Source organism: Anarhichas minor, unplaced genomic scaffold (genome assembly GCF_050575085.1).
Source record: "Anarhichas minor isolate MPS153535 unplaced genomic scaffold, ASM5057508v1 ptg000051l, whole genome shotgun sequence".
In the NCBI taxonomy this organism is placed as follows: domain Eukaryota; kingdom Metazoa; phylum Chordata; class Actinopteri; order Perciformes; family Anarhichadidae; genus Anarhichas; species Anarhichas minor.
This window is the reverse complement of record NW_027466497.1, coordinates 1,715,505-1,729,270: the sequence shown is the minus strand read 5'-3', so window position 1 is coordinate 1,729,270 and position 13,766 is coordinate 1,715,505. Positions and strand designations below refer to the sequence as shown.

General features: G+C 40.8%; 1 protein-coding gene across 1 annotated transcript in view; it reads left to right on the top strand.

The window, feature by feature from the left end:
• csmd2 (CUB and Sushi multiple domains 2) overlaps nucleotides 1-13,766 on the top strand; it is a 201,255-nt gene that overhangs the window by 86,310 nt on the left and 101,179 nt on the right. Inside the window, exons 6-9 of the mRNA XM_076075332.1 lie at nucleotides 6,121-6,233; nucleotides 9,156-9,233; nucleotides 10,682-10,769; nucleotides 11,969-12,093. Coding sequence (XP_075931447.1) covers nucleotides 6,121-6,233; nucleotides 9,156-9,233; nucleotides 10,682-10,769; nucleotides 11,969-12,093 — 404 coding nt within the window. The remainder of the gene's footprint in view (nucleotides 1-6,120; nucleotides 6,234-9,155; nucleotides 9,234-10,681; nucleotides 10,770-11,968; nucleotides 12,094-13,766) is intronic.

The window sequence follows — 13,766 nt, the reverse complement described above, 5'->3', positions numbered from 1 at the left end:
TCCTGTACAAGATAAGCAAGATGCCCTTGCAGACGGCCCTAGGATATTATAGGCATTTGTTTATTGTTGTGTTTGATAGATCCACAGAGAGGGCTCAATTATCGCTGCCGCTTTTAAGAGTGACCTTGGAAACTCATTAGTACCTCTCCCGTTAACCACAGATCCAATACCGCCCGCAGGCGATTACACCCATTGCGAAGTGCGCACATATTATTTTTCACTTGCATGATGTGATTGATGCCGTGTATGTCCTATGTGTTTTAGGGGGTGACTGTGTGTTCCGCAACCTTGCTCGGTGATGATAGCGAAGTGTCATGTAAGCTGGGTTTGAGAGAAATCAAAACAGAAAGGGGAGAAATGGCGAGAACAGCCACTGGTTGGACATTGTTTGTATTTGTCTTTTGCTTCATCTTAGTCAAACAAGTCATTTGTGCCTGTGTAGGTCATTTTGTTGAAGGCAATAATAATCGAAGCCATTAGGCTCTGTATGGTTTCCTCATCAGCATTGTTCCACAGTCCATTCAATAGCAGTTTAGTCCTATTGCTTTGCTCTCCGTGACTTTGCCTACATCTACCTTGACTTTTTTTAAGAAGAGTATAATAAATCACACTGACACTGGAATCAATTGCAGAACGAGTGGCACTGAATTCTTTACTTCCATGAATTGAGCTTTAGTTCATGTTTCTGCCCCATTTCATCTGCTTGTCTTTGTGCCTTTTTGGCTGTTTTCAGAATATCTCAGAAAGTAACTTTCAACTTAATACTACCAACTGGGGTACTCATTGACCCGAGGGGTATACTTTTTCTTTCTTTATATCTCGAGTTTTTCATGAACGTAATCATTTTTCAAAGATGACAATGATTACATCAATAATAATGTTTTGAGAAAATATATGTTAACATTTTGCTATGACAGTTGTTTCCCTTGGGACCCCAATCTGTCCCATAATGTTGAATATTTTGGTTGGACTAGGGTTAAGCAGTGGAAAGTGCATGGCACAAGAGCAGTTGAAATGGTGTATGAATTATTTGGGTCATCCACTTTGGGTAACTTACTTTGGAGAATGTATTTTTTTAACTTCTTTGGCATAAACAATGTGTTTTATACGTGAGTGTTCTCACATATTTTAACTGAATACCACCAAAGCAAAACAAAATGCAGGTACCATGCAAGGCATTAGTTTGAGTTATGGGTAAAGTTTAGGTTTGCTTTTTAAATGGATATTAAGCCTTTGAAGCCAGCTCCATACCAGTGTTAGGTCTTAAGTTGATCACGGTCGCTTCTAAGAGCTTTATTTTGGTACATTCTACCTTTGAAAAAGGTTTTGATTATTGCGATCCAATTTCACCATATAAATGAACTCTTCAACAATCCCAAACTGTTATTGACTTAAACCTATATTAACCTGACAGTCTTTCTCTACACACAGCTGACAGATGTGTGCCGGTGTTTCCCACTATACATTACTCTTTGGTGAAGGAAAAACAACAACCTTGGCAATCGTCTCTATATTTTCCTCACTTTGATAAAGAGAACTCAGTCGGGGTTTGAGGAGGAAATGTGTGTATGATGATTGGTTATGAATGCCAGGATCATGGGAGGGTCAAATGGCAGTCACAGAGTTATGTGTTATAACTTATTAGAGTTATCCCCAAGCCTGAGGTGGGTTTTACCATCTACTATATTTACACTATTTTTAAAATGACTCACCGAAGTGCATTTGTAGGAAGCTTTAAGATAGGCTTGAAGAAATGTAAAAATAAGGGGAAGATGAAGGCCGGTTTGTTGTTGTTCCCGAAAGGAAATTTCTTTCAATCAGTGTCCATATGATGTGTTCTGTGAGGGCAAAAAATGAGTTGTGGGAAGAGGAAGAAAGGAATCTCTCAGAAGATTTAACAAGGCTTTCTGATGGGGCCAGAGGTCTTCTCATGAATAATACATGAGGGCTGAGAGAGGATGAGGAACAGACATTTTGGCTCTGTTGGACCAGGGAGTCCAAGAGAAAAGTAAGCATACTGGCTCTGATGGGTCTGCAGTTTTGGCCAGTGGAAGTTTAAACCACCTCCGCAAGGCCTTGTTTTTGTGCACAGACCCACGAGACATAACTGCCCTGACGGCCTGTCTTAATACTTTGGCCTTAACTTATAGTAATAGGTTGATGGCTTTTAATGCCTGGGTGGTTGCTGTTTGAAGAAATAAATGACCATCGTTGAGGGTTCTCTGTTGTTTGGAGCAGGGGGGCTCTGGTGGTTCATTTAAATCCCTTGTGTATGTCTGGTCTTGGTTACATCTGAAGGTCACACATACAGCTCCGCTGCCAGGGCTTCAATACTGCCTTTCTGGACTTAAGGGCCTTCCACACTGATTAGCTTTACCCCAAAAGGATGTGGTGTGTGTGTGTGTGTGTGTGTGTGTGTGTAAGAGAGAAATAGAGCGAGAGAAAGAGAGAGAGAGAGAGAGAGAGAGAGAGAGAGAATGATAGTGTGTTTGTGTTATTTAGGGAGTATAACAGAGTTAGAGCGAGAGTTAACGTATTGATATTTGCGTACTTGTTTGAAACTGTGAATGTTTGCTTGTGTGGGTTTGTGAGCCTGCATGCACATCTGGATAGACTGGCCTGTGCTATAATTCACATAGCCTCATTAAAATGCTGAAAGTTTTGGCTTTAAAGTCACTGTGACCCCCGGTCTGCTGTAAGCACCAGGACCTGCATACTGAGCAGAGCTCTGATTGATCTACCTAAGTAGCTGCAATTAATAGGGACGTTCTTCGTCCAGAACTTACCCACCGCATGCATGCAACCACCAACACATGAACGCACATCATCTGATACTACATCACAATGAATTAATTCGCCGAGCGGTTATTTCAAGCCTTTGATCCTAATGTGGAGCCAGTCACCTTTGACTCCTACACTCCGCCCATCACTGATTATGCATGGGGTAATTTGACACCTTCGCCCCTTGAACAGAAAACAGATGACATGAAACGATGAATATAAAGCAGGAAAAAAAAGACCCATTCCACTGGGAAGGGTTGCTGAATTGCGTGATGGCGACGACCTTTGTTCAGAATCCTGAAAGGCATTAACAATTTAATGAGTCACATCTCATCAGTATGGAAAGTATCTCCGCGCTAGTGTTGCGTAAATGTATTCTGACTGGTCTTGTGTAATCCTAAAACTCTAAATCCTAACATGTCAAGGAAAGACAAGTATACGCAAGAAGGATTTGCATATCTGACTTTGGATGTTGCCTATGAAGTTGTGTAACCACTAAATTTCAGGTCTTTTATGAATGCCTTTTATGAGCTGCATCAGAACCTAGCTGTTTCCCAGAAAACTCCGTGTGTCGATGTGTGGTTCACAGCTCTGTCCCCTCAAGAACACCACTGGCCGCCTCTTTCACCTTGCCTTGCCCAAAATACTTTTCTTGGACAATCAACAAAAGTCTGACTCAGACTGAGAGCTTTGGGGCCTGGAAATGGAAACTGATTTAGCACTGCACTCTCAAGACAATTCCGCATAAAATCTAATATGGTCAGCCAGAGAGAGAGAGAGCGTGATAGGGTGAGGTGAAAAAGGAACTATAGAGGTGCCCACAATACCCTTCAGGAGACCTCCATCAGCCAGCTCAGGACTCTTTCTGTTGCTCCAGCATGGTCAAGTTCACCCTAAAACTTTAATGTTTTCAGCAAAAGAAGGAGCGTAAAGTGAAATGGGGAAAGGCAGAGGTGACACTAGGTCAAAGTGATATTTATGGTGGTCTGTTTGCCCCTCATCCTACATGTATTAATCCCCTAATCCTTCATAGCACACATCAGTTCCTTATCCTCTGCCGTTGCTGCAGTTTTTCACAACCGTAAGTCAGTCTTTAGCTTGCCATTTGTGTGTTAATGAAAGTTGAATCCAGCTCATATTGCCCTTTAATTCAAAGGGACATTTTTATTTGTACCCATGGTGAAAATAAGAGTAACTCCAACGGGGATTTTTGCTTTCAAATCTTGGCTCTGGTGTTTTGAGGCCTTTTTATGTGCATGTGGGCTGTGTGGATCAGACTGTAATTTATTGGTGTGAGATTTAGTGCCCAGGATTTTGAGCTGTCTCAGGACCCAGCTATGTACTAAGAGCCAGAGATGATGCTGGCGCTCTCCATCCCAGTAGCACCACGCCAAATGCACATGTGCCAGACACTACATGACCCCCCTCAACGCTTCATTTCAAAGTGATGAAACATCTCCTGAGGCATGCCGTTTCTCTTTATCAATCTCGCACTTGCCGTTGTAAATCAAGGCCAGCGTTTTACAACATGGCTATACATTTCCGCCTGATATTCATTATGCCATGCAGCCCCCTGGCTGCACTGAAATGAAGGAACAAATAATAATCTCATCAGAAAAGTAACTTAATTATGCCCATATATAGACAAAAGAAGATGGCGTTATTGACTTGTTAACAGTAGCTAAAGTGGTTTGTGAGAGGTTAACAACTACAGTATGTCCCAGAGGCTGCTTGAGCAAGTGAGTTTGTGGCTTATACATGCAACCCACATGTTGCACACACACGCTGTGATCTGAGGCCCTACTGAGGCCCTACTGCAGCAAGAGTTTCCCCTATAAACAAGTAGTGCTGTTTTCCTCCAAATCAAAGCTAATCATGTCTACATCTAGACACCCACATGTTTTTAAATGATCCTAAGAGAGCTTTACAGAGGAGTCAGTCACATATCTCAACCAAATACCCTCACTGGACTAAGTATCTCCCCATAGTAGATCCCTGTCTATTTGGTTGGATCAGTATGCTTAAAGCTATTTTAATTATCTTCTATCTGAGGCATCAGCACACAAAAAATGATTTTGCATCCAAAGTGAATAATTATTAGCTTGCAAAATATGTCGCTTTCCATTCTATTTCTCAGATTAATTACATTGTTTGATCACATTTTCTCTTCGCTTGCTCTTTTCCTGTCAGTTTTTTCCCCCCAGTGGTATTAGTGAGAGCTGGTCGGAGGTGTATCTCAGTACAAATCTACTCTATAGAGTGGAGCGGATATGTAGGCGAGGGAGACGAGGTGGACACAGTTGGGGAAATGCAATTTACAGATGGGCAATTGGAATTAATGCACGCACTTGTGGGAATATGTGTGCCTGAGCATATGGGTGCATGTACTGTATGTGTGTGCATGAGATTGTGTTAGTGCGTCTCAAGATAAAGGAGTATGTGTTCCCAAATGACTTTGGCTTTAACAACTGAAGAAGTGCCTGGTAAGCAACATACCTCATTAGCATACAGATCAGGAGGCACTATAAGTGTGTGTGTGAAGTGTAACTCACTATTGTTTTATTTTCCAAGCAGTAAAAGGACTGTCCTTTCTTTGCAAATGCCAATGCTGATTGTTTCCTCTCCCATTTTTTCATCAGGCCACAGTTTGGTTAAGAGTCGTTAACATTATAGTTCCCCTTTAGTACCAGACCTTCCCTTAAATAGATCTTTAAGGTGTAACATCTTAACATAAGCGAAGGCCACAATAATTTTGAAACATCAGTATAATTACTATAAACAGACAAGAGAATTACCGTGAAGACTGTCAGGTTCTGCCAGCCTCTGTAGTGTATAGTCTGCCATTGGGCTTGACTTTATTGGAAATCTGATGGATTACATAATAACTGTATTGCACAAAACATAAGCATGATCAAGTATGATCCTTTCTTACAATGGATGTTGATTGATTGAAGAGATGATATTTAAATTACTTTTGTAAGAGTTACAGTTAGTCATACGGCAGGATATTCCAACACAGTAAACTGTTTTACTCCTGGTTTATGGTGTCCATTAGACCAACCAAACAAATATAACAAATATATAATTCAATCGATAATATGACAGTAAGATTATCCAAAAACAGACTCAGGTCTATCAAAAGATATCGGTCATGAGTGCTTAGACTGATGCTACAGATTACATTGGTACATGCCTGGACTTTAATCTTACGAGTGTACAGAATATGCTAAATACTGCCGCAGCTTGCAATCTGCTACTTTCACATTTGGTTATTAAAACAGTCACGTGGTAAAATGTTAATAATCAAACGCACTCTTCTCTACGTTTCTGTGTCTACAGGTTCACTGGCCCCAACCTTCCCTCACCCATCATTAGCAGCAAGAATTGGCTTCGGCTTCACTTTACCTCTGATGGCAACCACAAGTTGAGAGGTTTCAGCGCCCAGTACCAAGGTGAGATAAAGAGAAGTTTTGATATTACAAAAGGATATTATTAATGTGTACCAGGTTTAACTTTTTACCAAGGGATCCGGCAAAAACATTGCTGGATTTTCATGATATTTGATTCAGATATGGTCCACGAGGGAACTTTTCCCTAGCGCCAAAATCTGAATACCATATTCCACTTGTTCGCAAGAGATAACAATGATCTAGCCACAAACAGCCCTGAAATGAAACATATTTGTACTCCCCAGAGGACTAACTCTTCCATAATGAGCTATCCTCATGAAGATTCCAACATACAGTATATCTCATAATCCAAGAAGCGCGTTGCAATGGAATTTTCTGAGCACATTGTTGCTCCTACGGGAACAAAGCATTCCCAAATGAGACCCTAATGCAGGGGTCACCAACCTTTTTTAGACTGAGAGCTACTTCAAGGGTACCGAGTAGGACGAAGGGCTACTTATTTGATACAAACTTCCTGAATAACAAAATTGCACAGATCACCTTAATAATAATAATATATGTGAAGAGACTGTTTGATCACATGTCAGTTAATTATTCCTCACAATAATTATTAACAATGATTTCCACAACAATGATGGTATAGCTACACATACATATTTAATTAAACATGCAACTTTTATTTCTGTTAATCTGTTTCAACATTTGAAAGTCAGAGGTATCACATCTCTGATATTTTTGTATCATCACATGATTAAAGCCGGTTACTTTTGCACATAGCGCCTGCTGGTGAATGATCCAGTGGTAATGCAGACATTTTGGGAAGTCTGGGTCACCTTTGCATTGCGCAATGAAGCCTGCATGCCGGCCCGTCATCGCGGGAGCCCCGTCTGTTGCCACCGACACCAGCTTTTCCAATGGTACCTTTTTCTCCACGAAGAAACTAGTAACCGGTCTCGTCTATAGCCTGGCGGGGGATCCAACCCTCCGAGGCGCGCGAGCGTCTTCGGGCGCCCGCGTTCAAACCTCTAGTCTGGGCCTTTTCGGTCGGATTGCGTTGCCTGGCCTCTACCCCCGCCACCCCTGAGTTGTTGCCCCGCGGCCTGTACCGAGGATTTACGGACCTGACGACGGGGTGCGCTCGCGGCTCGCGTCTGGCACCAACGGGATGCGCCCGCCATTCAGAACCTGAAAACCTAGTGCGGTGCGGCGGCCTCGTCCTGGCTGTCCGCCGTGCGCCTCCGGGTACCCAACTCTCTTAACTCTCTGCAAGCGTTTTTGATTAAAAAAGAACAGCAACTACAATTTTAGACGGAGCTCCATAATGACTAGTGCTATTTTTAGAACATGTCTTGCGGGCGACTCACGTGGTCCCTGCGGGCGACAGGGTGCCCGCGGGCACCGTGTTGGCTACCTCTGCCCTAATGCCTTTTATTTCACACAATACAATCATCAATATGTTATGAGGTCCAATTAAGAAAATACGATGGTAGACTGACATAATTCATATTTCTTGGGCAAATGAGCTGATATTTCCTGAAATATTATCCGCTTAAATTTTAAGATTTTGACCGTTTTGAATTAATCTTGCGATTTTGGCAGAATAGTTGCTTTCAGGATTTGAAGAATTATTATTATGGGGCCACAAACACACACAAGCACAAACACACACACACACACACACACACACACACACACACACACACACACACACACACACACACACATATCTTGTCTCTCCTGTGCATCCATTTCAGGTTCAAGGATCAACTTTGAGAAGGAATGAGCAGGGAAAAATGATTAGTTCATCCACAAAACAGGTGATCTCTAAGGACCCCACCTCCAGCCATCCGCTGGAAATCTCAGAGCCGATGGGACAAGAATAAGAAGAGAGAGAAATGAAACAGACAGGGAGAGAAAGAGGGGGTTTAGAGGGTTTACAAGTTCAATTTTAGATAAACATGTTTAGAAGGTCAGAGAGAAATTGGAGGCTAATACTTTAATTCGATTAAACACTCTGCCATCCCCAATCTCCTACCAGCCATTTCCATCATGACAGTTCATGATTCCACAGCAATGTTAGAGTAATGCAAAGACTGCTGTCTCTGTTTATTTTATTCTTCAGTGTCCTTCATTGTATGTGGCACAGGAAACAGCCGCACCACATCAAACCCTCCTTTGTAACAAACCTGAAAACAATTATGTGTTGTGATTTTTCATCCAGGCGCATAATGAACCGACTTTTTGACACATGGCTCAGATTGGCTTTGAAATACAATGCAGCTAAAACTGAGCAAAGAATAACATTCAAATTAAAATTCCATCGTCAGGAACCGTGAGTAATTCAATTGGATAAATTGAAAGTGTTGCAGGCACGATGCTGCTGGTGTTTTTGAAATATGTGAGTAAGTATGCATTTATATGAGCCTCCTACTTTGCTATGCTATTTTTTTTTGGTTTTTTTCTCCACAATTATTATGAAACTCAATCATTTTAATTTATTTATTGTATACAACTTTAATTGTATAACGTGGTTTTGCTCCTCATTTACCCTGCCCTCTAATCTTTGTGATGAAATAGTGATTTTAGTTCCTGCAGCTTTCTATCCTTAAAATTGCAAAGATATTGGACATTGTTGAGCTCTCTTTTTCTATGTAAACTAAATGTATAATTGTTATGAACATTACATATCTATGTCATAGATCCTTTTACTATGAAAATGTTTGGTTTTATTGTTGTAAGAACTTCTGTTATTTTCTAATTTGGCAAGTATACTCCATTGTTGTTCAATTGCTTTGTTAAAACTGCTGTGAACATATCTGGGTGGGTGTAGCCAATGGTGTATGGATTGTTTTATATTATGTACTTTATCTGCTGCAAACCTTTTGGCTCTGCAGAAATGTGTGGGTGTCATTATTGCACTTCCTGCTGTCTTACATGCCTCTCTGCTCTGTTTTCCATCTACAGTGAAGAAGATGACTGAACTTAAGTCTCGAGGTGTGAAGATGCTGCCTAGCAAAGACAACCACCACAAGATATCAGTGTGTAAGTTGCAAACCTGAACTGTCAACTTTGTTTTGCAAATAAACTTGTCTGACGGGAATAGTTTCACTTACTCTTAGTGCAGTGTCTCCTGAGCAAAGAAGGGACAAAATCACTCGACCACGTCCTCAGAAAGAAGTGTGGACGGATATTTACCTGGCACAGTGTGGCAAAATGGAAAGCACCTCTAAGTCAGCATCATGTTTATGTCTTCCTTGCCCTTGTTCTGTCTCACCCTCTGTCTGAGCTCACCGCTTATTATCCCATTCAGCTTCATTTGAACATCTCTAACATTAACAACTTGACAGCGATGAGTCACCCAACTAGAGTGACACAGAGGGCTGTAGAACAGAAAAAGAGATGCATTAATGGTAATCCTGCCTCAAGGCCATTTACAATTAAGTTTATCCACTTCTACCTCCAACTTTATCGTTTGCGTACGTCTCTCAAAAAGTTCACTTATTTCTTCTTTCCTTTCATTTGCATTGCTTTTATGCTTTTTTATTTCACTTTACCTGCTTCCACTTTAAAATGATTTGTCCCACATACTTTATTTTACATAATTACACTATACCCATTGCCCCAGATCAAAAACAATATGCATATTATGGGAAATGTTTTAAAGTCTGATCTAAAGATGTTCACATCAAATATAAGTTAAACCAATTGTTTTTATGAATAAGACAACATGCAGTGTCTCCTATAAAGATGTGATGAAGCCTGACAGGCACAGTCACATATTCCTGATTTAAAACAATCCAACAGTAAGTCTATCTTCCCTTTTTTCTGCCAATTTTTAATTGCCTCTGCTGACACCAGTGAGCCTTGTTTAAAATTCATTGCTGTCTTGCTTCACCCTGGAATCCTGGCCAATGAGCAGGTGTCACATTGGTTTGGCCCTGCGGAACTTTGACCCCTCCCAGTCAGTCAGATGGGTTCTCCGCGTTGGCCAAGTTTATTTGACCCCTTCTGGCACGTAACCTTCCACTGTTTTGTACCCGGTGACATGAATAAACAGAGCACCACCAGGGACGGTCAAATTGTATGCCGAATGAACTAATGTGCGCAAAGCTGGTGCAGGGTAAATATCAATAGATCAATATCAATATCAATAGTATCTTTACATTTCTTCTGTAATGATAAAGGGACTATTGGCCACCAGAGGGCAGAAAGTAAACAACAAATTAACTCATAACAATGAGCCTTGATATTCTTTAGCAGTTTCTTATCTTCTTATGGGAACTGTGCTTGTAAAGACTTTTTGCATAGACACCTAGCCAAACCTAAACAGCACAGGCAACACGTGGTGTCGAATAGAAGTCCAATATTTCCTCTAACTAAAGTCGGGCTGTGGTGAAAGGACTGCCCCCATTTATCATGTTTTTTTTTTTGTTTACTTTCTTTTGTTGGACAATCTGTAATCTCACTTTCTCTCTGTATTCTCCCATTAGTGTCTCAGATGGGTGTAGCGCAGGGACACAACATGTGTCCAGATCCGGGGATCCCTGATCGAGGAAAAAGAAAAGGCACAGACTTCAGGTAAAAGTGAGCGGAGGATGATTTCAGGAGCAATTAATTAGGTGGCAATTGTAACTGAATAGATAAAAAAGATTCCTAACAAGAACAGGCTGGTTGACACAATGGGACGGATAGACAATACATTTATTTAGAAAAGATGGTCAATCAGGTTTGTTAGATTTTACAAAATGACAAAGGACCCTATTAAGCTATAATACCTATATTACTAATACTGGCTTGAGCTTTGCAGTAATAATGTATATGGCTTCTGAAAAAATTGCAGGATAGTTTCTTACTTCTGCACTTTTTTTGTAGATATTGCATCCATCTGCCTTATTTTTTAATTGTATATGCGATTCTTGTCATAATTCTTTAAATAAGTAGCTTTAACACAAGGTTTTGAGTTTTCCTAATTTAATGATTGAGGCCTAATTGGGTATGAAAGTGCTCTGTGACAGTTTGTTGTAAATATTTTATTCTACATTTAATGTTGTCAGTTAATTTGTCTTGTGTTTAATATCAGAGTTTAATTAGTTCCACTTCCAATTTCTCTGGGAAGTAGAGAAGAAAAGTTAACTGTTGTAATAATGGGACAACGTTCATTAGTCAATGGGTGTCACAAAACGTCACGGTTTTGACATTTTGCTGTTTAAAATCCAGTTGCAATTAATTCCAAACTTATCTCCCAGGACACCACTGATGATCTTAACTTTGTTCACAGTTGAGATTGAATCAACGGTGAGCTGGGAGGAAACTACTGGGTGCTATAACAATCAGGGACTGGATCTTGAAACGGGCTCGAGCATACAGCACATTACTCGATGGCATGCCCCATAAAGTCAATGCAACCAAACCTGATTCAGAAATGTGTCCACTAAAACAAAATACCCTACCATTAGAGCCACTGCACACTAATAGGCTGCCTCTGTGGCATGGTCATATTACCGGCGGGATTATGGAGTTTTATTCCTGTGAGAGCTATTGTTTCTATTAGTGGTCAACTGTAACACAGACAAATGGTTAACATCTGCCTCCCACAATGCAAAACTTTCTGAAATCAGACCCGGGGAGTTTTAGAAAATATTAGTTCTCTTTTTCAGCAGTGAACATCTTTTTTCTTGGTGCTCTCAGCTCATGTGCACTCCCACTGCTAAAAAGGAGATTTCTACAGGAAGGTTTGTAATGCTGATGTGTTTCCCCCGCATGCAATCTGACTGCAGGCGAGGATCCACAGTGCATTTCTCCTGCGACGAGGGTTATGAACTGCAGGGCTCAAAGAGCATCAGTTGTCTCAGAGTGACAGACAGCTATGTAGGCTGGAGTGACGATCGGCCGATATGCAGAGGTAAGGATTGACATGTGGGTCGTCCATCTATACACGTCTGTAATGGTGGTCGTCTAAATGTGACTCACATTTGTATTTTCATACTGATGTTTGTGAGTTTGCTTGCGACTGTGCTGTCAATTTGTGCAGATGCCCAGTCCATCTCTTTTTTTGCAATTTAGTATTCATCATTTTGTTGTGACTGCCCTGACTTTGTCCTCTGGCCGGCCTCCTTTTGCTTCCTGCTGTTTATCCATGCTGGCATAGTGCTGCCCGTCAGTCATATCTTCCTCACTTTCCCATTCTTCCCCATTTTGTGACAGGCAGGAAGAGTGGTCAGACTCCCTGCTCTGTGTCCCTGATGCTCATGTGCTGCTTGGTTTCAGTTTTTAGCCTCAGTGAACTGAATAATCAGAGTTGATTTGATTTTTGTTTTTTGTGTCGAATAATCATTCAATTGATGGATATCTGACTTGTAAGATGTATTCGTTGGAGCAGGACTTATTCATATTTAAACTAGTGGTAGTGTTCTCTTAGAGGGTACAAGTAAAAAACCCAAAGTATCCAATCAATAAGACATGTTTAGCATACTGGCCCTTAAATGTTTTATTTTAGAAGACTACAAGATGAATACCAACATGTTTTAAGGCATTCTTCTCTGGTCTCAATTTCACAGAGTTAAGTATTAATCTGAAAGCACTCGGGCAGAGCAAAATAGTCCAATGCAGTATCTTTGATCAGTGCAAAGCTACATATTTGTAATGACTCAGCTCATGTTAGCAAAAAACTAAAATGGGCCTTAGTATTTTAAATTATGCATCTTCCACCATCACAAGCAATGTCTTGGTAATAGTTGAGTAGACATTTGGCAAAGGCCAACAAGGAAAAGGTCATTAATCAACATGTTATATCACAATGATTAAAGTGACAATGTGAAAACAATGTGACAACATGAAGGGGGCCCCCTGCTTTGCAGCAGGCAGCTTTTTCAGTGATAATGTTGAACCTGCGCTGTACAGCACCTGCGCTGTTGATGTTTTAAAATGTATTTTAATTTATTCATATGACTGCAGGTAATGCTTTATCATTATTCCAAAAACACCTTTTAATTACAAAATGCTGAGTCATAACTCTATGTGTTTGAAGTAAAAATGCCAAACAATTTCGCAACAGATTCTGCATTCATATGCAGAATTTGTAGTCATCAGGTTTTTGGATATTGAAGATTTCTGGTTTTCGGTTTGTAGTCCAAGTAGTATTGACTGTCGAGCAATCTTTGGTTAAACGTTTGGAGAGCGAAAGTGGCGGAACGCAGTGGCCTGACTGCAATCTCAGAACCCTCTTGCTATCGTCTAACGATGCTTTAGCTTTTTATTGGTTTAATAATTAACTTTTAAACTGGCTACTTGTGAAATACGTCGTCTCTCAACTCCAACTCTAGTCTTGCATCTCAAGTTCCTAATCGGGCTGTAAACAATAAGCCTCTTGTCTACAGAGGATGCCCTACTCTGCCTCTAATTCGCCATATTCCGCCCCTGGTTGGCTTACCTAGATGGTTTTTACCCCAAATTAAACAATCTTCCTCATGCCTAAACCTAACCAATCCAACCAACGAAGGCAATAAGTACTAGCCAATCAGAAATATGCCTTTGCCCAAGCAAGATATGTAAATTAGCATCTCTTGCATCAGCCAT